The sequence below is a fragment of the Ovis aries genome, chromosome 2, assembly GCF_016772045.2.
Source record: "Ovis aries strain OAR_USU_Benz2616 breed Rambouillet chromosome 2, ARS-UI_Ramb_v3.0, whole genome shotgun sequence".
Taxonomy (NCBI): Eukaryota; Metazoa; Chordata; class Mammalia; order Artiodactyla; family Bovidae; genus Ovis; species Ovis aries.
In genome coordinates, this window is record NC_056055.1 from 157461732 (window position 1) to 157489577 (window position 27846).

The 27846-nt window shown below is 38.8% G+C and overlaps 1 protein-coding gene across 4 annotated transcripts in view; it reads left to right on the forward strand.

Annotated features, from left to right (window-relative positions):
- Positions 1–26076, forward strand: part of STAM2 (signal transducing adaptor molecule 2) — a 63041-nt gene extending 36965 nt beyond the window's left edge. Inside the window, exons 9-16 of one of the 4 annotated variants that reach the window (XR_009599337.1) lie at positions 48–130; positions 265–352; positions 2147–2201; positions 6515–6668; positions 9327–9496; positions 11372–12749; positions 22037–22252; positions 23293–26076. Coding sequence is in view for 2 of the 4 variants with exons in the window: in XM_004004697.6 (XP_004004746.1) it covers positions 48–130; positions 265–352; positions 2147–2201; positions 6515–6668; positions 9327–9496; positions 11372–11603 (782 nt within the window). In the remaining 2 variants the exon portion in view is untranslated. Of the gene's footprint in view, positions 1–47; positions 131–264; positions 353–2146; positions 2202–6514; positions 6669–9326; positions 9497–11371; positions 13990–22036; positions 22253–23292 lie in introns of those variants that run through there. The other 3 variants (XR_009599338.1, XM_004004697.6, XM_027964965.3) reach the window with 3 other exon arrangements.
- Positions 26077–27846: the final 1770 nt, after the last annotated feature.

Here is a 27846-nt window from a genome sequence, read left to right on the forward strand (position 1 = left end):
TACCAAAGTGAATACTGAGGAACTTAAAGTTTACTTTGTTTCCATAGCAGCTGTGGACAAATTGAATATAATTGATGATGAGGAGGAGGAAATTAAGAAATCAGAGCCTGAGCCTGTTTATATAGATGAGGTAGAGTCATTCTTTTGTTCAATGGTTAAACTGTCAAGACTTTTAAAATGTGTTATTCTTGAGAATGCTTGAAAATAAATTTGTATAATCGTTGAAATTACAGCTCTTCATAAAGTGTCCTGTTACTTTTTTAGGATAAGATGGATAGAGCCCTGCAGGTCCTGCAGAGTATAGATCCAACAGATTCAAAACCAGACTCCCAAGACCTCCTGGACTTAGAAGGTACTCAGTGAATATTAGGGATTACCTTAATGTCATTTAATGTTTTAGCAATTTATAATGTCTTCAATTTTTTCTGCCTCGGGTTGCTTCCAGAGATTAGAAGTCTTTGGTGGGAAGTAGACTAGTGTAGTAAAATAGTAAACATATGACTTGGAAGATGTTACAACCTGCCTATCCTGTTCATTGGGGAAGTCTTTACTTTTCTGTAAGCCCACTCATGAAATTTGCAGTTCAAAAAAGGACAGAATTAGAAATAGCATCATAAAGTAACTGAGTCAAAATGTTGAAAATTCTTATTCCTCTTCTAATTCTCTTGTATCAGAATTTTAAAGGTCAAAATTATACATGATCTATGTTTACTTTGTAATGTAGGGGTATTTGATACATGCTGATGTGTCTTTTTACTCTCTAAGAAATTTGAAGCAATTAAAATAGATGTTTTTGTGCCTTTTTAAAAAATCCATTGGGAGAAAAATCTCTGGTATAAATTTATCAGTTCAGTTCAGTCGCTCAGTTGTGTCTGATTCTTTGCCACCCCATGAACTGCAGCACGCCAGGCTTCCCTGTCAATCACCAACTCCTGGAGCTTACTCAGACTCATGTCCATCGAGTCAGTGATGCCATCCAACCATCTTATCCTTTGTCGTCCCCTTCTCCCACCTTCAATCTTTCCCAGCATCAGAGTCTTTCAAATGAGTCAGTTCTTTTCATCAGGTGGCCAAAGTATTGGAGTTTCAGCTTCAGCATCAATCCTTCCAATGAATATTCAGGACTGATTTCCTTTTGGATGGACTGGTTGGATCTCCTTGCAGTCCAGGGGACTCTCAAGAGTCTTCTCCAACACCACAGTTCAAAAGCATCAGTTCTTCGGTGCTCAGTTTTCTTTATACTCCAACTCTCACATCCATACATGACTACTAGAAAAACCACAGCTTTGACTAGACGGACCTTTGCTGGCAAAGTAATGTTTCTGCTTTTTAATATGCTGTCTAGGTTGGTCATAGCTTTTCTTCCAAGGAGCAACCATCTTTTAATTTCATGGATGCAGTCACCATCTGAAGTGATTTTGGAGCCCCCCAAAATAGTCTTTCACTGTTTCCATTGTTTCACCATCTATTTGCTATGATGTGATTGGACTGGATGCCATGATCTTAGTTTTCTGAATGTTCAGTTTTAAGCCAACTTTTCACTCTCTTTCATTTTCATCAAGAGGCTTTTTAGTTCTTCTTTGCTTTCTGCCATGAGGGTGGTGTCATCTGCATATCTGAGGTTATTGATATTTCTCCCAGAAGTCTTGTATAAATTTTATTAAATTTTTCATAGAGGAAAATCTGGTTATGAATATAGAATATTGTGCTACTGTATCAATGTTTACATTGGAGTTATAAAACTGTTATATTGAAATGGTTTAAATAAATGAAAAATTTTCATATCTAATCTGTATATAATTATTTTATATATTGTGACAAGTTCCTTTTATTGTAACTGATAATAGTTTTTTAAGTATTTTTAAGGTTTTTGAGATAACTCCAAATTTCAGTCTATAAAGTAGTACTTTGAAAGAACATGGTGGGATTTCTGTTCTGATTTTTACTTTGCCTTGGTCACATGGTATTAATATTGGTGCTGAATAGTATTACTGTTTGGCCTGTTACAGTCCTTTCTCTAGCATAACTTAATTCTCTTTATATTTTAGATGGTGTTACATATTGGTGCTCTGTTGTTAAAAATTGTTGAAATTGACTTAAACTGGTTTTTTAGTTTCAAGATTTTTAAATATTTTTGTGTTTACAGATATCTGCCAACAGATGGGTCCAATGATAGATGAAAAACTTGAAGAGATTGATAGGTGAGATTCTTCATGCAGGAAATGACAAGTATAGTTTTCTTATGTTGACTTGTTTTGGCAGAACTTTAAGCTAGGAAGTTTTTGTGGAACTGTTCAGTCTCTTGAAATTGTTTCTGTTTCTAAAAACCCTTACAGACTAATAGAATGGTACTTCTGATTTTGATAATAGCTTTTTTCATGGCAATGTCTTATATGTAGAATGATGGACTCCTATTTTCATTTTTGTACTTGGGCTGGAGTTGAGGGATAATGAATAATGAAGAGTAAATTTGAATAGAGCACAAAATGAGAACAGGAATCATAGGCAAGCACTGTTTTATTATATAATGAAAAGTAGTATTTGTAACACTTTCCAGTGAAATTTCTTCTTTTACTCTAAATCCGATTTACACACCTTCTCTTCTCATATTTCTTCCTTGTATTTCCGTATTTCTGTTGTCCTTTTCATTTCACTATCCCATCGAGTCTTGCTCTTCCTTAGAGATAGCAGCACTGAAGGTCAGACTGTCAGGCTTTTGAGCTTTTACCCTAGTTTCGCCCCTTCTCTTATTCCTCAGAGCTTTGTATCTTAAGTTGGAGGGGGCAGCCATGGTGAATGGCAGACAAGGAAGAAGGCTTTAGTGTCCCACCATCATCCCTTTCTAGTATCTGTTTACTGAGCTTGGGTATAAAATAGCATAGGAAGAACAGGAGCTACTTTGCTTCTTATCTGCCTTTACCAGAGAAAAGGTTTCTTCTAGTCACTGAGGATTATAATCTTTGTTCCCTAGGACTTTTTTTTTTTTTTTTTTAATAAACGTGTTGTATTTTCTATAGAAATGAAAAATAAATCCCTGTCTCAGTAAACGAAATTATGGTGTCAGTTTCATCATATTTTTTGGTCTTATTTTAGAGAAAGCATGGAGTATCTACTGTTAATCTGTTATTTTGGTTTCAGTGCAGGTATGTTAATGGTTAGTAGATAATCAAATGGAAAAGATTAAAAAGAGGGCTTCCCTGGTCACTCAGTGCTAAAGAATCTGCTTGTTAATGCACAAGACACAGTTGGATTCCAGGTCTGGGAAGATCCCATGTGCCACGGCACAGCTGAGCCTGTGTACCACAACTGCCGAGCCTGTGCTCTAGAGCCCGGGGACTGCAACTGCTGAGCCCACAAGCTGCAGCTGCTGAAGCCTGAACCCCCTCTAGCCTGTGCTCAGAAACAAGAGAAGCTGCCGTAATGAGAAGCCCGTGCACTGCAGCTAGCCCCCATTCTCCACAACTAGAGAAAAGCCTGCCCACACAGTAGCGAAGAGCCAGTGCAGCCAAAGAAATACATAAATAAAATTATTTCTTAAAAAGATTAAAAAGAAAATGGTATTATCTTAGGTGTGGTTACTGCTGCTGCTGCTAAGTCACTTCAGTTGTGTCCAACTCTGTGCAATCCCATAGACACAGCCCACCAGGCTCCCCCATCCCTGGGATTCTCCAGGCAAGAACACTGGAGTGGGTTGCCATTTCCTTCTCCAGTGCATGAAAGTGAAAAGTGAAAGGGAAGTCGCTCAGTCGTGTCCGACTCTGAGCAACTGCAGCCTACCAAGCTCCTCTGTCCATGGGATTTTCCAGGCAAGAGTACTGGAGTGGGTTGCCATTGCCTTCTAGGTGTGGTTAGGGCTACAATTATTATAAACCTTTCTAAAGACTAAAAATCTTTTAACTCAGCAATTTCAGGCCCATACTAAATACATAGGGATATATGCAGATTTAGCTCTTTGGGTGTTCTTCACAGTGTTATTAACAAACTTGAAAGTAACTAAAATGTCTTTCAATGTGAGATTGGTTTTAAAAAAAGTATACATCCACACATTCTACAGTAAAAAGCATTATCATTGATAAACATCTATTGATATGTAGTGAAAAAAGCCAAAGAGATTACAGAATAATTTTTTGTCAATAAAGAATATTTTCAGAGGAAAACAAATAATCACTTAATTTTTAAAATTATTTTCCTCTGAAGATATTCTTATGATATTACTTTTTTGAGCGAAAGCTCACCTGTTAACCAGTTCTGTCTTTAATTTCAGTCTCTGAATAGGCCAGCTGGCATTTTCTGTTTTATGCCCACTGACTGCAGATGCAGCTCCTGTTTTGGAAAATGCTTGTTATTCTTCAACAAATTTTTATTGACTATTTACCCTTGTTGAGCATTCAGAGATGAATAAAATACTGTTTCTTCCCTTGAATGGATCACCATTAGTTTGTTTTTCCTAAGAAGAAAAATAACTTTACTGTCAGAATATTAAATTTTAGCTTTCATTTCTGTCATTGTACAGAATGAAATTTTGTAGCATTTATCCTACTAGCAAATTATATTGGGTAAACATGTAAATTGACTTCAAAACAAGGTGTAGATAGAGTTATTGAAGAAAGATCCATAGCCTGAGCTTAACTATGTTTCAGGCTGTTCTAACATTCTTTTCTACTGCCTTCCCAAAACCATTTTTTACCACCTCTGTCAAAGTGCCTTTTCTACCACCTTTTCACTCTTCCCTTGTATACCCTTCTTGTTTCTTTCAATTGCCTTGATTTACACTGTCCCACTGACCTGATTTGGTCTTCCTTTTTTGCTTGACCTTTCCATCCTTCCTGGAATACCAGCTTACGTCCCGGCTTCTCCATAAAGCCTTGACAATCACATTAATCCCCTCCTCTAAACTCTTCGGTCCCCTACCTATTTAACTGACTTTCGCATTTGGTTATGTGCTATCTTATATCATTTACTATTTTTCAGGCCTTGTCTTCCTAACAGACTGCAGTCTTTCTGAAGGAGAGAAGGATACTTTTGCCTAATTTCTCTATCCCAGGATAGTGTCAGGCACAGTTTAGTAAAAATTTGTTACTGCTTTGGGACTGTGTCTCAACTCCTTGAAGGTGATCTCAAGTGTGCACTCACCCTGCCCTTCAGTGTTCTTCTGGTGTTTCATTAGTGTAATACTGGCTTATATGGACTCTGGTTCTTAGAGCCTACGGTTCTTAGTGACACATCTGTTAGCATGGATGCTCATTTCTGAAACTTCCTGTGCAATTTACAGCCAATATTTCTGAAAGTAGAGTTCAGCCTTCTTGATACAGTCATACATGCAAGAGAGCAAACACCACTTTTTGTTTCAGACATAACAGTCTCTGATAGAGGAAAGGTGACAAGTCCTGATAGGATTCAGTCCAGGTCATGTATTGGGTAGCCCTGTGTCTGGCTGCTTGCTTTGCTTCTTGTCTCTTGAGTCTCTCTGTATTTTAAAAGCTACATTAATAAACAGATTTGTGGGTGCTTTAGGCCAGATTGTGGCCATTTAACTTTTATGAACTTGTCAGTTATAAAGGGAGTTCTTTATTACCCCAGAATGAAAGCAAAACTGTACCAAGTTGAAAGGACTGGCTTTGGAATTCCCTGGGCAAATTTGAAGATGCAAACTTGAAAATATTCTTATTTGGACCTATATTCACTCACTTTCAAAAGAAACCAATGAACAAGCTGCAAAGACTAGTTCATGTATACATTTTCTTATTTGCATTTTCAAGGATAATTATTAATTTTTTTTAGTTGAGCCTTTCATGAGTGTAAACAAATAAAAATGTGTCATTTTGTTTGTGAATGCGCTTATATCTCAGTCATATTGTATCTCACACCTGGCTCTGGGCCTTGCCTGAGTACTTTCTTTTTCTACTAAGATTTTTTAATTAAGACTTGGACTCTTCCTCAATTCAAAAATTACTCTTGTTTGTAATTGAATTTTTAACAGAAACCTGTAACATAAGAAAAAAAAATTCTCCTAGCACCAAAATTATGAATTGGTTGCATTTTATGAGTTGTGGAAAGGAATTACCCTAGTATTACGAAGTATATCAGCCTAGTCATTACATGAAGTAAATAATTCCTCCTCCTGTTTTCCCTGTTTGAATATTCTTTCATAGTAGAATCTTTTAAAATATGAATAGAAAATGTAAATTTTAAAAACTAACTTACGTTGCCAAGTGAAAAGTGAAGTCGCTCAGTCATGTCCGACTCCGCAACTCCATGGACTGTCACTTACCAGGCTCCTCAGGTGACAGTCCATGGAGTCTCCAGGCGAGAGCACTGGAGAGGGTGCCATTTCCCTCTCCAGGGGATCTTCCTGACCCAGGGATCGAACCCGGGTCTCCCGCATTGCAGGCAGACGCTTTACCATCTCAGCCACAGGGAAGCCCTTCTTTTCATTAGTCTGGTATGTTGCTAAAAATATGCTTAAATGCTTAAAAACTTTGAAAAGTAGTAAAGAACTTTTCTTCTATATCAGGAAGCATTCAGAACTGTCTGAATTGAATGTAAAAGTCTTGGAAGCTCTGGAACTTTATAATAAGTTGATGAATGAAGCGCCAGTATATTCAGTCTATTCAAAGATCCATCATCCAGCACATTACCCAACTTCATCAGCTGGAGTTCCAATTCAGGTGAGCATGCCTTTTGAGAACATTTTTTAAAATTTAAAAAAAGTTTTAAATTAAAATAAAGCGTAGTATTAAAATTTCTGTGGTCCATGAATAACATTATAAAATCCATCTTCGTCAGAAAAATGTTGGATAAACAGTTAAGTGTTCACCAGGACAATTAGACACTCATATTTCACAAATATATTTTAGTTCATTTATAACATAATGAAGAGACCATTAAATATATGAGGGGAGTTCTGTTCTTCAGAAGGTTTTGTAAATATAAATCCCTTGATTTAGGACAGAGCCTGGCATGTCAGGAATCTTCCAGATGAGGTACTGATGCTGTTCCTGTTGCTCAGCAAGCAAAATCTAACATTTATTTTAAATTTCTGTTAAGATTTCTTTAACTTCTATGATTATTAAAAAGGCCTAAAGAACGTATTTTGTTCCCAGATCATGCTTTATATTTTCTCAGATGTGCTTATACTGTTAAAAACCCACACAGGATGAGGATATGATGCAGGTCTGTACGTGCAGGCTCCATGAGCCTTTCATGAACATCTTTTCCAGGGCTTTTTACACCTTTTCTGCGCTTCCCAGCTGAAGTGAATATTATATTTCTCTGTATCCAGTATTCTGAAGCCTTTTTCAAATTTCAGCCAGTTAGCAGTTGATTTCAGAATGAGGTTGGATGAACAAATTTCATGTTAATGTATGAAAACTGGTATGTAAAGGAGTGTGTGAAGGAGACACCAAGGAGAAACAGAATGTGGATGCATAATCTAGGTGACTTGACACAACATAATTGTTAAGTAAAAAAAGAATAGTTACTATGGTAACTGTCACATCAGACAAGATGCATTTATCAAATATGCTGTTCCCCGAACTTCTGAAAATGATGAGAGTCATTACATGTGAGGGTAGAAAGGACTTCTGGATGCAAAAGACAGCTGGAGTTTATTCAGTATTGCTTCTGTTTATCTGCTGCTGCTGTGAACATGAAACAAAATAAAAAGTCTGTGCCATTGTGTTACAGGACTAGATGTTGTATTTACTCCTTTGTGTGTCTGAAAAGGGTTACTTGTCCTTCCTGTGTCAGATTTTTATGTTTAGTTGCATGCTGTTTACAATCCATGTTTCGCTAAGCACAGCTTATTCCTTTAAAAAGTTAGCATTCTGTCTAGTTTGATTCTTCATAGAATGTTATCTATACTATTCACGCATAATAACATTTGAAATATTTAAAGTTCCTATTCTAATTTGAAAAAGAAAAGTTCATACTAGAAAAAGTTAGAGTAACACACCATTAGCTGCATCTGTGAAGGCCATTCAGGAATCCTAATGTGCAGAAGAGGTCCACTCCCACCATCTTAGCCTGCTGTCGATGGGCTGTGTGTGTCTGCTAAGGAGGTAGTATGATTTTTTTTTCCTTTTAAAATTTTTGGCTGCACTGCACAGCTTAGTTCCCCAACCAAGTGTCAGACCCATGCCTTCAGCAATGAAAATATGGAGTCCTAACCACTGGAAAGAAAGTGAAAGTTGCTCAGTTGTGTCCAACTCTTTACAACCCCATGGACTATACAGTCCATGGAATTCTCCAGGCCAGAATACTGGAGTGGGTAACTTTTCCCTTCTCCAGGGGATCTTCTCAACCCAGGGATCGAACCCAGGTCTCCCACATTGCAGGTGGATACTTCACCAGCTGAGCCACCAGGGAAGCCCAAGAATACTGGAGTGGGTAGCCTATCCCTTCTCCAGCAGATCTTCCTGACCCAGGAATTGGACTGGGGTCTCCTGCATTGCAGGCGGATTCTTTACTAACTGGCTCTCAGGGAAGCCCCCTAACCATTGGACTGCCAGGGAATTCCCATGATTATAGTTGTCAATGTAGTAACTGATCTGGCATTTCTAGAATTCTAAATTTTCATGTTTTTGGTCTTTGCTTTAAAAATAGCTTAGTTTAAAACTGGTGTGATGATAGTTACTGTATGATACTTGTTAAACATGCAATTATTTTGAATGTTGTATTTTGTTAGCAGGTTGTAGATCCTGTCCTGAAAGAGATGTAACCCTGGAAATTAAGTAGGGCACACATACATATAAATATCCAAAGAGACTTAGACCATGTTGCTAGTTCTTAAGGGCACATCTCCTTTACCCAGAATTCTTCTCTTCTTTTGTCCTATCTGTCCTGCAGGAAGGATGAAGGAGGCATTGCCAGAGAGGGCCTGCCATGATACCACTTATCCTTCAACTTAAAGTTTCATTCTTAAGAAGTTGAATAAGGCACTCTGAGATAGGGGTGAAGAAGGTCATCTCTGTCATGGTGACTTGAAGGGAGTATATAGTTCTCTGTGGCTCGACAGCAAGACATGTTACCTAGTAATAGACAGCCTAGATGAATTCCAACCTGCTGCTTAAAAATACACCACCTCCCTTCCTTTCATCCCACTGCAAAATAAAAGAATGAGCAAGTAAATCATAAACTTCCATGGATTTGGCACTGTGATGTGGAAGTGCTCCACATTTTATACCAGGGTGGACAGATTGGTGAAATCAGATTGCTCTCCAAAGAACTATAACATTTTATTTCATTTAAGTCTTTTAAAGTTTTAATGTATTGCTAGGCAGTAGTTTGGGAAATCAGTGAGTCAACCTTTTCTCCTTGGTTAACAGACATACCCAGTTCAACCACATGGTGGAAACTATATGGGTCAAAGTATTCACCAAGTCACTGTTGCCCAAAGCTACAGCCTAGGACCAGATCAGATTGGTCCACTGAGGTCTCTGCCTCCAACTGTGAATTCCTCAGTGACAACACAGCCTGCTCAAACTCCGTACTTAAGGTAAGTTTTTGGGAACTATGTTAATTTTGTAATTATATACATTAAATTTTCACAGATGTTCAGAATGAGCATAATTAGACCCTTTTCTTTATAATAATACTGCCCTCTTCTGCTGTTGAGATGAAGTTTTAGAAGTGCTCATTCAAGATCCCATGAGATAGGAATGGTGCTATCTTAGCTTTGCTACCCATACCGAGATGGTGCCCAGACATGGATTATAGTCTGGGTCCCTGGGAAAAAATACAGCTAACTTGGAAGAGGAAATGGCAAGCCACTCCAGTACTCTTGCCTGGAAAATCCCACGGATGGAGGAGGCTGGTAATCTACAGTCCATGGGGCCGCAAAGAGTCGGACATGACTGAGCGACTTCACTTTCACTGTCACTTCCCTTATAGAAGCCAAGCCAATGATATACTTAACACGATGCTATAATTAGTAGTCTCAGTGAAGACAGAAGTCGCAACCCACTCCAGTGTTCTGCCTAGGAAATCCCATGGACAGAGGAGCCTGGCGGGCTACAGTCCACGGGGTTGCAAAAGAGTCGACATGACTGAGTGACTGAACAACAGCAAAGTAGTCTCAGACATATTTTAGGATGTGTATTCTTAAAAAGCAAAACCCTTTGCTGTGTTGACTCTTAAAAGAAGTATGTTTCAGCTGTGGAATTTGTCATCTGATTTTTTTTATACTCTTCACTTCTATTCTGAAAACCGTGTTTGAATCTTGCCTTCTGTTAACTTTGCTTAACAACCCAAAATGTCTATTTAGTACAGTCATATGTAATGATCTCGAAAGTCTCTTCCCACTCTTAAATTCCATGAGTATAAATTTTAGATATTATCTGGTAATTAAATAAATCTGTTCATACCGGTATTTAACTCAGTTAAAATGTAAAAATTTTGTTATCCTGAGTGACATTAGGAATTACAGAGAGAAAAACTATAGAGTATAGACATTAATCTTCCTGTATTGAAGCAGTATATTTGGTGCAGTTAAAAATTATAGCCACTGGGGAAGCCCCTTTTAAAAGTTACACTACGTTGGGACTTCACTGTGGTCCAGTGGTTGAGAATCCGCCTTCCAGTGCAGGTGGCATGAGTTCGATCCCTGGTTCGGGAACTAAGATCCCACATGCCATGGGGCAGCTTAGCCCGTGTGCCACAACTAAGGCTTGGTGGAGCCAAATAGGTAAATAAATAAAAGCTACACTATAGTAATTATAGGAACAAATAGATGTCCTGCAGTTTGGTGTGATTTTCAACCTAGTAGGGATTTGGAATTTTTTTGTTTTGTTTTTGCATAGTGTTAATATAGTCTGTTGAGGGTAGACTCAGGTCCTGTGTGGATTCCACATTCTCCCTTCTTGTATTATTTTTATGTTGGGATTCAGGTTAAGCTACCAGGGGCAGCTTGGAAAGGGCGCTACAGAGGAAAGTGTAAAGGGTGGGTAAGGAAACACAGTCTCCACTGTGCTGACTGAGAGAAAGGGGACAGGGGAGAACAGGCCAAGGGCGTGCTTGAGCTGGGGTTCTGTTCTCACCACAGCTGGTCAAGGACACCAGGGGCCGAAGCAATCTGTGTCTCCTTGGAAGATTTCCAGATGTTTTCTGTGAGAGATTTGGGGGAAAACTAAATTAGATAGGCCTTATAATCCTATATTTTGTTTCACTTGGAGTACTTCCTTCTTCCCAAATATGATAATTACATTAACAGTGTTGGATAGCTGGAGTGGTTAAATCCTAATCAGAGTAGTAGAGCTATATAAACTTAGAAATACGGAAAAGACATTTTTATTTTGTCACAGTGTTTGATCTCCGACTGTAACGCAGACAATGCAAAGTAAATATGGTTTTCTTTTTAAAATTTTGTTTGCAGCACTGGACAAGACACTGTTTCCACTCCTGCTTACATGAACCAGAACTCTAACCTTCAATCAGCTCCTGGTGCAGCTGTTTACACACAACAGATGGGGATGTCTGTGGATATGTCATCTTACCAGAACACTACTTCCAACTTGCCGCAGTTGGCAGGCTTTCCGGTGGCAGTTCCAGCTCATTCAGTTGCACAGCAGCAAACAAATTACCATCAACAGCAGCCTCTCCTTTAAAATCAAACCAAGCATTTTCTTGAAAGCCTTCATAAGTGTACTGCTCAACCCTTGTGATTATAATCTGAAAATATTAACAGAAGGAAAAAAAAATTTTCTCAACTGAAAAGACCCATGAATAAATAAAGCACAAAAACCTGTCTTATTTTATTATGCTATAAAAAGTTCTTTTCAAGTTCCAGCTTGTTTGAAGTCAGACTTTTGATCAGAGGCAGCTTCAAGTTGCTTCCAGTTAGTTTTTTCTTACTTTCAAATCTCTCTGCAGAAATCTGGACAAACAAGTAGCCTTATGACACTAAAACAAGAGATAGGAGTGCAGGAGTGTGAAAGGAAAGCACCATTTACCCCTAAATTGTCATGGTAATTGGGAAAGCACTGAAACCTTTAAGTACTTTTTGTCTGCTTTTTTTTTTTTTTCAGTTTCCCACATACCATTGTTTAAAAAGGCGAACGTGTTTTTGTGCAAGCATTTAGCTTCCCTGCATATTTCCTTTGTTTCCTTAAATTGCAGTTGTGTTTGCATTACTGTCAGTTTTGCTCTCAGTGATGTGTTGAGTAATAATTAGCATAGAATTGTCTACAGAAGGAAGAGCACTTTGGGAGGAACAGAAATATTTTCTGTTATTATTAGTGAAGACCATGTAAATGCAGATGTGTGTTAAAGTGTAGCCAGTTCTCCAGTCATGCCAACAGTGGGTTGAGGAATGCCCCATGAAACATTTCCATTCGCTGGAAAAAAAATAAAAACACATTTTTTCCTACAAGGGTCCTTAGCATTTAGAATTGCCACTTAACAACCTTTTCAAGTGGTTTTGGCCAGCATCTAGTGAAGATATAAGGTCCGTTTGGGTGGGTTTTTTTTTGATTGGTCAGTTGGTTTTGTTTTTCTGCAGCATGGTGTGCAGAGACACTGCATTTCCTTTTTCCAGACTATGTGAATTTGAGCTACGAGACATTCCTAATAACTTGATGCAGTGTATACCAGGCATGAATGATGTGTGTTTTTACTGATGTGTTGTTTTTTTAAAAGGTGATTTGAAAGATTGTTGACAATTTTGGCCATTGCTTTCAGAAGTAATCTTGAGCTTGTGGAATAAGATTTATAGGGAAGCCATCAAGACCGTTTTCCTGAAGCCTATGTTCTAGGTGAGTTTGAAATGCTAATATATTCCATTTACTTGGGAATTAGGTAGTAAACCAATAGGGATTGTTTTCTTTCCTAAGAATTTGCACCACTACTGCATCATCTGCCAACTTTTTAGATAGCACAAAATGTGAATACATATGCTCACAGGTTGATGGTATTTCGACTGGGAGAAACAGTGGATAAAAGTGAAGTTTTTAAAAATTTAACTCGCAGGAATTCCCTCGCTCTCCATTGGTTATGACTTGGCGCTGTTACCGCTGGGGTCCATAAGCAAACCAAGATCCTGCAAGCTGCAAAAATAAACTTGCATGGAAGCAAGATTTCTATATTGTTTTTTAAAGAAAGCCCTTAATCTTTATACTAAGAATCCATTTGAAGATAGTGCTCTGGAAATATTTGTCATTTCTGTATTTATAGAAATTCCATTATAAATATGTTCCTTTTTCAAAGAAACTATATTCTGGAAAAAAACAGTCTTCTGTGTACTACTTGGTCTACGTTTAAAGGGAAAAACAAGCAGAATTTGAAAAACCCAATTTCTGTCATTGTCTTATTTCAGATATAAGTAACTGGAAAGAAACTTTTAACCGTTCATATCTGTTTTCTGTTTTTATCCAGTATTTTCCTTCTATGTGAATTTAGTTATATACTTGTAAGAAATTCTAAAATAGCACCTTACTTTTTTGGAAATCAATCTTCTATAAAGAAAACAAAACAGAAAAACATTTACAAAACCTCTTGATAATAATTAACATTTGCATAATATATGAAAAATCTTAATTTTCCCCCCAAACAATATTTAATAAACAGTTATTTTAATGTTTGTGTATATAATTTATGTATAATTGTGATCTGAGTTGTAAAAGCTTGATTCTGTGTAAGTCTTTGAATTACAATAAATACTGCACACCCACTAATTTGGGTTCTGCCATTTTTAAGTTCAACTAATGTAGTTTTGGAATGATACAACATGAAACGTGTATATAGTGTATATTGGCATTTATCTGTGAAATTTTATATATCTGGAAGTTTCTTCTCCCTTTTAAATTAAAAATAATTTTATTTTTGCCATACTGTAGTGAATTTTGTGTTACAGGTTGTTGGTAGTATAAAAATGTTATTAAATCTGTGTACTGAGATATTTTTGGTGTTAATAAGAAAAACAGGGTTATTTTCTTTCTTTTCATGATCTTATGGATGTGTTTAAGACCTGTTTATAATTAAATGTTTTCTGCCAAAGGAATTGTCTAACATCAGATTTCTGCATTAGGTTCATACTCACTATTTTATATAAAAAATAAAAATAACTTCTACTTTTTCATATGGAGATACATTTGAAAGAATTCCTGACAATTTATAATACAATTTTCACTAATGTAGGAAAAATCTACCCTAGATCTTAAACTATATGAAGTGAGGAATAGTCTTACACTTTGAAAAATATATGATGTACCAACATTGTCTTGTAATTAAGTAACTTGTTTATAAAATTACCTGAACATTAAATAATTATAATACTTATCAATTAACAATTGATACCTGACTACATAACAGATATCACTGTATATTTTGAAGACAGTTATGAAGTTTCACCATCCAAATTTTTTAAAAATTGATTTTAGCTGTTAAAAATTATGGTTTAGGAATTTTAAAAGAAGGTTCTTCTTAGTAAAAATTGTGCCAACGCCCCTGACTTCTGGGAGAGCATTTATTGTCATTTTGATGAGAAAGCTGAAGTTATTTTCATAAGTAATAAATTATAAATACTATAGCACCAATCTGTCATGCTTTGTTTCTGTCAAAAGGCATTTTTCTTATTTATGTACATCAGTTTTAGTAAGTAGAGGACTCAGTTCTAGGGATTTGATTTAGTTTTTTTGAATATTAAATATTTATTTTTTAAATAAAATTCTCCACAGAAGATTGTTTCTAATCTTACCAAGCCAAATTTAAATTTGCATCTTGAAAAAACCTTACTGTGTCAAAAAGAAAAATTAGGTTGCTTACATAGAGTAGTGGGATGACTGAAAGTAAAGTCGCGTCGCTCAGTTGTGTCTGACTCTTTGTGACCCCAGGGATTGTAGCCTACCAGGCTCCTCCATCTATGGGATTTTCCAGGCAAGAATACTGGAGTGGTTTGCCATTTCTTTCTCCAGGGGATCTTCCCAACCCAGGGATCGAACCCAGGTCTCCCACATTGTAGGCAAACGCTTTACTGTCTGAGCTACCATGGAAGTTCCCACGTAGCTCAGTTGGTAAAGTATCTGCCTGCAATGCGGGAGACCTGGGTTCAGTTTCTGGGTCAGGAAGTTCCCCTTGGAATAAATGTCCTCCCAAAATTCATGCTCCCCTAGAATGTCAGAATGTGAACTCATCTGGAAAAAATCAGCAGATATAATTAGTTAAGGATCTCAAGGTGAGATCATTCTGGATTTAGGGTGGGCTCTAAATCACATGACATGCCCTTATGAGAAGAGAAGACACAGAGACACAGCCAGCAAGTTGTGAAGATGGAGGCAGAGATGAGAATTAATCTACCACAAGTCAAGGACTGCCTGGGGCCACCAGAACAGGAGGAAGCAAGGACAGATTCTTCCCTAAGAGACTTCAGAAGTAACATGGCCCTTGATTTCAAATTTCTAGCTTCTAAAACTCACAAGAAATCAATGCTTTAAGCCACTCTGAGGGACTTTGTTATGGCAGCACTCGGAAACTAATGAACTTGGATAAAAGTCTATGGTGAAATCGGAATACCGGGCATTCCAACTTTTACAAGCCTGGTTAAAATTGCCACAAGAGTTCTGAGACAAGTCCAGCTGCTAGACTTTTATTATCTTTTTCAAACTGTAATGAGATTGTATGTATAAATGAAGCTAAGACCCCTGATAATCCCATTTTTAGTGATTAAAAAAATCTGCATTTCAATAATTGATTTCCTTCTGCCAGAGCTTATGCAATTACTATTCGCTCTTCTAGTGGGTATTGAACAAAAGGAGAAATGTTCAAGGCAAGCAGAGGGACAGAAGAAGAAACCAGAAAACTGGGTATCCTCCAGAAAGGCTACTGAAGAATTATGTTCTTATTATATACCATAAAATAAAGGAAAATTTCCAATACTTTTACAGCAGGTCAATGACCTCTACTAATTATATGTAGTCTAGGGAGCCTGTCTAAAAAAATTGAAGTGAAATCATGTAACATAAAATTAGCCATTTTGAAATGAACAGTGGCATTTTAGTACCATTTACCACATCCCCAAATTAGTCTTTTTGTCTTTTTTTTCCGTTTAGCATAAAGTTGTTGAGGTGCATCTCCACATATAACATAGTAAATGATGTTCATATACCACAGGTTTATTTATCCATTCATCTGTTGATGGGTACTTGGACTGTTTCCACCTTTTTGCTATTGTGAATAGTGTTGCTATGAATGTGTGTGTACATGTTATTTGAATACCAATTTCCAGTTCTTTTGTATCTATATATTAGGGTGAAACTACTGGGTCATATGGTAATTTTATATTTAATATTATGAGGAACTGTCAGACTTTCATGCTGCCACCAGCAATGCTTGAGGGTTCTGACTGATTTCTCTACATTCTCACCAATGCTTATTTCCTATTTTTAAAAATGATAGTCATTCTGATGGATGTGAAGTGGTGCCTCATTGTGGTTTCTATTTGTGTTTCCCTAATGGGTATTGAGCATCTTTTCATGTGCGTGGCCACTGTGTATCTTTTTTGGAAAAATATCTGTGAGCCTTCTGCTCATTTTTTAAATTGGATTGTTTGTCATTGAGTTGTAAGAGTGCTTGATAGATGATGGATACTAGACACCTGGATCTCGTTTCTTGCATTCTGTAGGTGGTCTTTTTATTTTCTTGATGATGATCTTTGATGCACAAAAGGTTTTAATTTTGATGGGAGTCCATTTTATTTATAATTTCTTTTGTTGCTTGTGCTTTTGATGTCATATCTAAGAGTTCATTACTAAATCCAAGGTCATGAAGATTTTCTCCTGTTCTAAGTGTTTTATGGTTTTAGCTCTTGAAAGTAGGTCATTGATCCATTTTGATTTAATTTTTGTGCATAGTGTGAGATAGGACTCCCAACTTCTTTCTTTTGCATATGGGCATCCAGTTGTCCCAACACCATTTGCTGAAGAGACAGCTCTTTCACCAGCTACTTTTCAACACTGCTATAGCATAAGCTAATGGTAGTCAGTACTAGAACCTAAGTCCTCTAGCTGCAGTGCATCAACTGCATAGCTGTATAGTTTGCAGTTCTAAGAGGTTATAGCCTTGTCCTCATCTGGTCACTTCTGTCACATACCTAAAAGGGGAGTCAGTGCTAGGTTGTCAGGATATTGTTCCTGGTGGTCAACAGATTAGCCCATGAACAGATATGTTGGGTGTCAATGTAGAGATTTGCCGTTAGCTATCATGTAAGTTTTTTTTCTTCCAAGTAACTACAGACAAGCATTGTGAAAAGTACATTGTCTAAATTTTAAAAATGGGACCTAGAACCCAAGACAAAAGTAGGTTTTAGCATTTCTTTCCTAGGAAACCCTTCCCCAGAGATTTTCACCTACATGTCTGGTCAGTACTGTGTCAAGAGGTACCCTTAACAGCAAGTGAGTCTGGGAAAGTGAGTATTTTGCTTTCAGCCTCTATGTAGAGAAGGCAGGGGAGGAGATGATTGGGAATGAATGTAGAGTAGAGTGAGCCATTCTGTAGTACCTGACAGAGACAGACCTGTGCATGTGTGTTTACAACCTGGTATTACTATTTGCCTGGTAAACAGACTCAGACTCAAATCGCTCTGTTGCTGCCCAGTGGTCAAATAAGCTCTTGTTAAGATTCTCTTAAGTATACCATAATTTTTAGTCAATAAAGGCTAGAATTAGCATAGTTACATCTGACTTGATCATTAAAACTGGGACTTTTTTTTAACCTTCTCAGGAGAGAACAAGAAGGTCCTGGAAGTCTATAGAGATGGGGATTAAAGTTTTAAGTTGCTCCTGTCATTTCTATTTTGAAACAGATGAAGACATTACAGGTTTATTAACATTCATTAACTAATTCATATAATTACATAGGTACTATATGCTGGGGATGCCAAGAACTGAATTTCCAAGGTTGCGTTGTGCTTGTGGCTTTGCCGTGCACTAACTGGTTGTATAACATCAGATGTTGCACTTGGACTTGAAAAACTTCTCGTATGCCTTGTCTTTGAATTCGCATAACACTTGTTAGGTAGGCAAAGAGTTGACATAATGATCTTCACAAGATCACACAGTTACGGAGCCAAAGTTGCGATTATGACCTGGTCTGTCTGAGGCCCACGCCTGTGCCTTTTCCCACTACACTGGTGTGACGGTTACCTAGGAATGATTTGCATATTCAGGCTGTCAGTATCTTATAACAGCTTCCTTTCCCGAAAGTCACTGAGACAGGTCCCAGAGGGCTCACATGGGGTAAAATGCCTTCAGATGTGAGAGTGCTCCTGTAAGGAACAGCATGCAAGTGGCTGGATCTTTAATGTGTACCTTCTGGTACAGTTAGCTCAGTCACACGGGGGATGATGAGACCAGATCTTGATGCAGATAGACTGGCTCTGAGATCCTGACAGTACTCTGTTTTCTGAATAGAAAAGAGTGAAATTCAAGGAATTGCTCTGAGGAAGACAGCAGGTGACAGCTAATTGAGATTGATTTGAAGTAGGAGAACTAGTTCTGAGTTGAAATCTGGGGCCCAGCATCCACACATACAGGTTAGTTTCTCCAAGGACCAAAGCTGCTGAGAAAAAATCCAACCTGAGCTTGGAGTCCTGTCACATACTCAGTAAGGGACCAACTTAGGAGTCATGTACTAGTTAGGGTCTTTATGACCTCACCCTTGGCAGCCCTTCTAACGTCTTTCACTTTCTCACATACATGCTAGATTTCAACATTAGCTCAAAATTCCTCAGGTGCTAATATTGCGTGTGTGTGTGTGTGTGTGTGTGCGCGCGCGTGCGTGCACACGTGCCTGTGTTTGGCCCTGTTGTTTTTCTCTGCCTGAAATGCTTTGATCACCTAATAAACTGTCTTTGTGTCAGCCCAAATTCTGATTCTGATTCTGGCTCCTAGACCCTGCTGCCTGCAGGTAGCATCTTATAACTGTAATAGTTGACACCTTGCATTGGTATGATCTGTGTGTGATGACGGATCTGTCTTTAGGTCAGATCTACAGCTTGACCCATTCAACATCCAATTTCCAACCATCTTATTAATATTCCTCCATATGGAAATCAGCAAACAAGGTAATAATGTTTGCCTTCCCAGATTCCTTTGTAGCCATGGGTGACCCAATGACATAGGCTTCAGTCAATGAAATATAGGTCAGAGTTCCTTGGGAGGGCTTTCTAGGATGAAAGACAATTTTAAAAGAAAAGGCTTTTGGCTCTTCCCTCTTCTGGCTTAGAAGGCAGATGCAATGTCAAGAGATAAAGCAACCATATTGTGACCATGAGGAATAAAGTTATGAAGGCTCAGAAAAGGTTAAAGATGCCTGATTCTTTGTTGGCACCTTTGAGAGATACACCAGTTCTAAACTATCTTCCTCTGGACTTCCTGTTGGGGCGGGGGGTGGGGGGGGGGTGGTGGTGCGGAATCTGCCATTACCCCTGTTTGTCTAGGTTTCTGTTAGTAGGGCTCTGCTATTTGTATCTGAAAATATTCTTACCTTCACTAGATCTACAAAATCTTTCAGAACTTGGAGTTCTGTTTTACTCATTGGTGTATTCCCAGGGCCTAGCAGAGGCATGTAAGATATTTTTGGAATGAAGAATAAAAATTGATTTAGCAGAGAGCTGCATAGCACCTCACAGTGCCTGGCATCCAAAAAATATGAGTTTTCTTCATCTTTTTTTAATCCTTGTACTTGTTTATTGTAATTATTCCACTTTAACATGTATGAAATCAGGATGCATTTTATTTTACAGTGGATGGGTATGTATTGTAGGACTTAATTTTCTTCCCTTAAAGCTATTCTAACCAGTGATGCATCTTAAACTCCAGATTATCTTAGAATCCAGGGACTGCTAAGTCACTTCAGTCATGTCCAACTCTGTGCGACCCCATAGACAGCAGCCCACCAGGCTCCCCCGTCCCTGGGATTCTCCAGGCAAGAACACTGGAGTGGGTTGCCATTTCCTTCTCCAATGCATGAAAGTGAAAAGTGAAAGTGAAGTTGCTCAGTCATGTCCAACTCTTAGCGACCGCATGGACTGCAGTCTACCAGGCCCCTCCCTCCATGGGATTCTCCAGGCAAGAGGACTGGAGTGGGGTGCCATTGCCTTCTCCCATCCAGGGACTATTCCATTTTAACTAGCAAGAGACAAAGGGCCCTGTCATTGTCAATATGGTCAGTAGCTCTTAAAAAAAATCTTAGTGTCTCCAGTGCTCAGCAAATACTACTCATGGATGCCTTCCAGGACAGCATGTTCATTTCTCTACATTGAGCCCAGGGGTTGCAGCAGAGCAGAAGCCCAGTGAATATTTCCTTATGTCTCATGGCAGGTAACAGTACATCACAGACCTTGCTATGGACTGGAGAAGGAGTGAGTGGTTATGCAGAACAATAAATAAAGGAGTCACCTAGAAGATGGAAAGGTCCTGTTTGGATTTCCCTGGTGGTCGAATGGTTTTGCATCCACCTTCCAGTGCAGGGGAGGCGAATTCAACCCCTAGCCTGGGACCTAAGGTCTCACATGTTGTGAGGCAACTAAGCCCACGTGCTGCAACTGCTGAGCCCGTGTGCCACAGCTAGAGAGACGTCTGCACTCCACAGCTAGGACAAACAAGGAGTGTGCCTGTGGCAACTAACACCTGACACAGCCAAATATTTCTAAAAAGAAAGGTTATAGATAATCTGAGCAGGTGACATTAACAAGAGACGCAGCACAAGGATATGGAGATTAAGGAAAAAGAAATTCTATGCAATGGTCCTGACAATACTGGTTATTCCATTTCAAGTTATCCTTCAGGTGGAGGGTTGTATCGCTGTTTGTAGGTTTTTGCTTTCCCCCTTTCCTGGAAGAGGCTGTACATATCTGCCCATGCTCTTGACTTCTGGAGTAGTATGTTTCCATGCAGTGATTTTTGTAATGGTTGCATGTCGTGTATTAGCCATTGGGATGTGAGCAGGTGCAACAAATGCCCACGTCTAAGCAGAAGCTTAAAGAGGCATCTCAAAATTCCTGTAGCCCTCTGGTTTCTACTCTGTTCAGAGCTAGTACATCTAAGATGTGGGCTGCTTCTTTAGCCTGGACCTGAGAATAGGAAGACAAGCGGAGACAAGCCATCGGCTGGACCAGAAACATGGGATCCATGGTATTGTAATCCATTAAGATTTGGGACTTCCCTGTTGGTCCAGTTGTTAGGAATCCGTCAGTCATTGCGGGAGACACACATTCAATCCCTGGTCTGGGAGGATTCCACACGCCTTTGGAGCAACTAAGCCCAGGCGCCACAACTACTGAGCCTGCAGTCTAGAGCCAATGAGCCACAACTACTGGAACCCCTGCACCTAGAGCCCGAGCTCCACAGCAAAGATCAGCCCCCACTCACTGCAACTGGAGAAAGGCCACGCACAGCAAGAGACCCAGTGCAGCTAAAGAGTAATAGATGTGTTACTGAAGCAAAGATGACAAATAGGGCTGGTAAAAAAAAAAAAGTAAAAAAATTAGCTAGTAGTTAGCATCTCAGTGGGGAGAAGGCAATGGCACCCCACTCCAGTACTCTTGCCTGGAAAATCCCATGGACAGAGGAGCATGGTAGGCTGCAGTCCATTGGGTCACTAAGTCAGACACAACTGAGCGACTTCCCTTTCACTTTTCACTTTCATGCATTGGAGAAGGCAATGGCAACCCACTCCAGTGTTCTTGCCTGGAGAATCCCAGGGACGGGGGAGCCTGGTGGGCTGCCATCTATGGGGTCTCATGGAGTCGGACACAACTGAAGCGACTTAGCAGCAGCAGCAGCAGCTCAATGACTTCCCGGGGTGGCTCAGATGGTAAAAGTGTCTGCCTACAATGCAGAAGACCAGGGTTTGATGCCTGGGTCAGGAAGATCCCCTGGAGAAGGAAATGGCAACCCACTCCAATACTCTTGCCTGGAAAATCCCATGGACAGAGGAGCATGGTAGGCTACAGTCCATGTGGTCGCAAAGGGTCGGACTTGACTGAGCGACTTCACTACACTACACTACTAGCGTCTCAATATAATTCCCCACTTTATCTTCCCAGGCGGCACGGTGGTAAAGAATCCACCTTCCAAAGCAGGAAATGCAGAGACACACAGGTTTGATCCCTGGATCGGGAGGATCCCCTGGAGAAGGAAATGGCAACGCACTCCAGTATTCTTGCCTGGAAAATTCCATGGACAGAGGAGCCAGGTGGGCTCCAGTCCATGAGAGGGCGAAGAGTCAGACACGACTGAGCAACTGTGCACATGCAAGATGTGTGAGTCATCTTCACAGTAATTATACTTCAAACTTAAACCTAAAAACTTACTTCCATTACTATCTGCATCATTTATACTCTTTAAAATTGTATCCAGAAAACAATATTTTCAATGGGTTTTATAGCATATAAGCTTTTTAGGGTTAAGAAAGTAGACTTTTTCCAATTTTTGAATCTATAACAATCTTGAATATCCTGAAGGTCCATGGCCTTATGTGACTTTGGAACAGATTTTCAAAGTTTAAACCAGAGTATTAGGGGAGAAGGGGAGGAGAAGAGGTAATTCAGGATAAATTCTTTACAAGACAACATAGATCCTCCTGAGACAAAAACTCAGAAAATTTACAGTGGGATTGTCATGAGATAAAGGTGAAAGGTTAATTACACAAACCTATCAATGCAATTGAGTACATGTGCTACTGTTATGATTTTTGTATACTCCAAGCTTAAAAATACAAATAATATTTTCCTAGATGCATGGACCCTAGACAAAATGTGTTGTGAATTTATTTTTAAAAATGAAATTACTGACATCTTACGATTCTGAGGTCTGTATATGTCTTTTTTCAACAGTACTTCAGACAGAATTTTGACTGTAGGAAACACTTTGCAAAATGTATTTAAGTGACAGAATAAAGTTTTAAGAGTATTTGCAGCTGACAAAGTGATTCAGCAGCATTCAACGTTTTAGGAAGACAGAGTATAATGGTGGTCAATTGCTCTTGAGTAAGTCATTCTCTTGAGATCAGATTCCTAATTTGCTAAAAGTGGGGTTTGTTCTAAATGGTTACTAAGTTCCCTTCCAGCTATAAAATTTTAGACTTAAAAAAAATTTTTTTTAATCTTGGGATCGTTTTAGATTTACAGAAAAGTTATGAAGATAATACAGAGTTCTAAATGTTTCCCCTATTAAAAACATCTTACCTTACTGAAGTACATCTGTTAACACTAAAACCAGTATTAATACATTATTATTAACTTAAGTCCATACTTGATTCTGACTTCCTTAGCTTTTGCCTCATGTCCTTTTTCTGTCCTAGGATCGCATCCAGGATACAACATGCCATTTAGTCATCACATCCCCTCAGGCTTCTTTTGGCTGTGACAGTTTCTTCGACTCTCCTTGGCAGTTTTGAGAAGTTCTAAGTCATGTGTTTTATAGAACCTCCCTCAATCGAGGTTTGCACGGTGTCTTTCTCATGATTAGACTGAGGTTGTGGGTTTGAGCTGCTGCTGCTGCCAAGTCACTTCAGTTGTGTCCAACTCTGTGCGACCCCATAGACGGCAGCCCACCAGGCTCCCCCGCCCCTGGGATTCTCCAGGCAAGAACACTGGAGTGGGTTGCCATTGCCTTCTCCAATGCATGAAAGTGAAAAGTGAAAGGGAAGTTGCTCAGTCGTGTCCGACTCTTCACGACCCCATGGACTACAGCCTACCAGGCTCCTCCATCCATGGAATTTTCCAGGCAAGAGTACTGGAGTGGGGTGCCATTGCCTTCTCTGGTGGGTTTGAGAGAAGGCCCTAAAAGTAAAGTGCCTTTGCCCTCCTGTGATGTCAAGGGTATGTATCGTCATCCTGGCCAGGTGATGCTGATCCTGAACACCTGGCTGAGGTGGTGCTGGTTGCCTTTCTCCACTGCTGGCCAGGCTGCCCTCTTTGGAAGATCACTGCGCAGTGTATACGGAAGGCGTGGTCGCTATGGCGTTTCTAATAGATTATTTGGAATTCTTCCTCATGGGAGATTTGTCTCTTCCGTTTACTTATTCAGTCATTTATTTTTATCACTATGAGCTCATAGATATTTATTTTATACATTAGGATATATTCCAATACTACTTTATTTTATTGCTCAAATTGTTCCAGCTTTGGCCATTGAGAGCTCTTTCAGTTTGTTCTGTGCCCCTTTGATGTATATACCCAGTCACTTTTTTTTTTAAGCACTTCTTTACTTTCTGACATGATAATGCTCCAGGCTTATCTTATATACTTCCTGCCCCACTCCTAGAGTCAGCCATTTCTTCAAGGTGCCCTTTTATTAGAGGATAGTATTAGAAACCCAGACCTGAATTCTAGATGCATTTGTTGCTAACTGAGTGAGATGCAGTTATTTCTAGGCCCTCAACCGAGGACAGGAAAATAACTGTGTATATGCTAACCCATGCATATCTTTACATATTTCTATATGGAACCATCTGAATCTCATACTAAGCTATACTTGAGTTCACAACTGTGTCTCTGACCCTAATCCATCACCACACGGATCATCCTAGACATCTCGCATCTGTAACCTTCCACTCCAACAGTAGAAAACCTGGCTCCCAACACCTGCCATCGATTTACCTAATTGTTCCATTCCAGTATGTATGTATAGGGACTTCAGAATTGTTAACCCGTCCTCCTCAGGGAACGACTTTGTCAACTGCAGTGCAGTCCTGCCTCTGCACAGCTCCTTTTGCCTTAGTCTCATAGACTCCACTCATTTCAAACAGTACTTAGACTAGACCTCCCCCCGCCGTGTCTTTCAGTGAAGTTGTTTCATGGTTTGCTGTCATAATAATAATATTCTTTTGTCACATTCTGCCTCCCATCTTGGGAATGTCCAAAATTTCTAAATGATTTTTTAAAATTTGCACACATTAAGGTTCACTCTTTGTGCTGTAAAGTTCTCTAGGTTTTGACAGATGCTTAGAGTCAAATATCCACCGTTACAGTATCCTGCAGAGTCGTTTCAGCATCCTAAAACAATCCTGTGCTTCACCCGTTCAGCCCTCCTCCTTTCTACTGATCTGTTTACTGTTATAGCTTGACTTTTTCTAAAACTGCATATAAATATAATCATTTGTGTGGGCTTCCCAGGTGGCACTAGTGGTAAAGAACCCACCTGCCAATGTAGAATATGTAAGAGATGGAGGTTTGATCCCTGGGTTGGGAAGATCCCCTGGAGGTGGGCATGGCAACCCATTCCAGTATTCTTTTCCTGGAGAAGCCCATGGACAGAACCGCCTGGTGGACTATGATCCACAGGGGCGCAAAGAGTTGGACCTGACTGAAGCAACTTAGCACTCACGTAATCATTTATGTAGCTACAAATGTAGCCTTCGTTCATTAAACAAGATGCATTTAGGGTTTATCCATGTCTTTTTATGGCTTGTTAGATCATTCTTTTTTAAAATCACCAAATAATATTCCATTGTACGATTGACTATATTTTAAAAGATACATTTGCCTATTGAAGGACATCTTGGTTGCTTCCAGCTTGGGATGATTATGAATAAAACTGCTACCTACATTTGCATGCTGTTTTTTTGTGTGCACCTAAGGTTTCAAGTCCATTGTGTAAATACCTAGGACCACAACTGCTGGACTGTTGGTGTGTTTAACTTATTAACAAACTGACAAACTATCTTCCATAGTGGCTGTACCCTTCAGTATTCCCATCATCAACGAATAAGAATTCCTGTTGCTTCTAATCCTCACTAAACATTGCTATTGTCAATTAAATTTGTTTTTAAGCCTGATAGGTGTGTGTTGGTACTGTATTGTCATTTTAATTTGTATTTGCCCTTTGACAAATGATGTTGGGTACCTTTTCATATGCTTATTTGCTACTATATTTGGTAAAGTGTCCATTCAGATCTTTTGTCCATTTATTAATTGAGTTGTTAGTTTTCTTATTGTTGAGTTTTGAGAGTTGTTTGTATATTTTGTTTACAAAATATCGGATTTGTGTTTTGCAGATGTATTCTGTCATTTCATTCTCTTAACAGAGTCTTTCACAGAGCAGTAGTTTTTAATTTTAATAAAGCCAAACATGTCAATTTTTACTTTCTTGGATCACATTTTTGGTAGTAGTGTATCCAAAACCTCATCACCAAACCCAAAGTCATGTAGATTTTCTCCTATTTTTTCCTCCTAGAAGTTTTAAAGTTTTGTACTTAGATCTGTGATCTGTTTTGAGTTCACTTTTTATAAAGTCTGAAGATTTTTTCAAAGTAGAGGCTTTGAGATAGTTCACATATCGTACCATTCATCTACTTAAAATGTACAGTTCAGGGACTTCTCGGGTGGGCCAGTGCTTAAGAATCCACCTGCCAATGCACAGCACATGGGTTTGCTCCCTGGTCTGGGGAGATCCCACGTCGTGTGGAGCAGCCAAGCCCTGTACCCCATGGCTGCTAAGCCAGTGCTCTAGAGCCCACGCTCCACAACAGGAGAAGCTACTGCATTGAGAAGCCCACGTGCCACAGCCAGAGAGTAGCCTTCTTCACTCACCACAACTAGAGAAACCTGAGTGCAGCAACGAAGACCCAGTGCAAAAATAAATAGGTGAAACATGAAAAAGTGTACAATTCAGTGCTTTTCAGTATTTTTATTAACATTTTCTTTGCCTCAAAAGGAAGCCCTGTAGACTTATCACTTCAATATCCCCCTAACCTCCCCTGCCCTAAGCAACCACTAATCTGTTTTTAGTCTCTATAGATTTATTTATTTGGGACATTTCATGTAAATAGAATAATATAATATATGACCTTCTGTGACTTATTTCTTTCACTTAGCTTAATATTTTCAAGGCTCATTCACACTGTAGCATGTATCAATACTTCGTTCCTTCTTATTACGGAATAATATTCCATTATTCATCAGCTGGTGGACACTTGGGGTATTTCCGCTTTTTTGGCTATTATGAATAATGCTTCTTTGAGCTTTCTTGTACAAGTTTTTGCATAAATATATGCTTTTGTTTATCTTGGGTATATACTCAGGAGTGGAATTGCTGGCTCATTTTGTAACTTTATGTTTAAACACTTGAGTAGATGCCAGACTGGTTTTCAAGGGAACTGCACCATTTTACATTCCCACTAGCAGTGGGAATTTCTGATTTCCAGTTTCTCTATATCTTTGCCAATAATTATTATCTGAGGTTTATCTAGTGGATAGTATAGTGGTATATCATGGTTTCAATTTGCATTCTCCTGATGACTAAAAATATCATTTTTTCATCAGCTTATTGGCCATGTGTATATCTTCTTTGGAGAAAGGTCTATTCAGATTCTTTTCCTATGTTAAAATAAGGTCATCTGTCTCTTTATTACTGAGCTATAAGAGTTTTATATATATATATATATATAAAAATACACAAATAAATATATATATATTTATACACACACACGTATATGATACAAGTCCCTTATCAGATATATGATTTGCAAATATTTTCCGGCATTCTGTTGTCTTTTCACTTTCTTGATAGTGCCCTTTTCACTTTCTTGACAGTGCCACAAAATTTAAAAAGTTCAGACATTTTCAATTTTGAAGTTCAAATTTACTTTCTTTCTTTTGTTGCTTGTGCTCCTGGTGACATATCTAAAAATCCATTGCCAAATCCAAGATCGTGAAGATTTACCCCTATGTTTCCTTCTAATAGTTTTACACTTTTGTGTAAGACCTCTTCATTTAGATCTTTGGTCCATTTTGAGTTAATTTTTGTATGTGGTGCAAAGTGGGGCCCAACTTCATTCTCTGAGTTCCAGTCCTGGGGGCAAGGACAATGGCATTCTCTGTGTGACATTTTCACTTTAGGAGCTGAGCGCTTG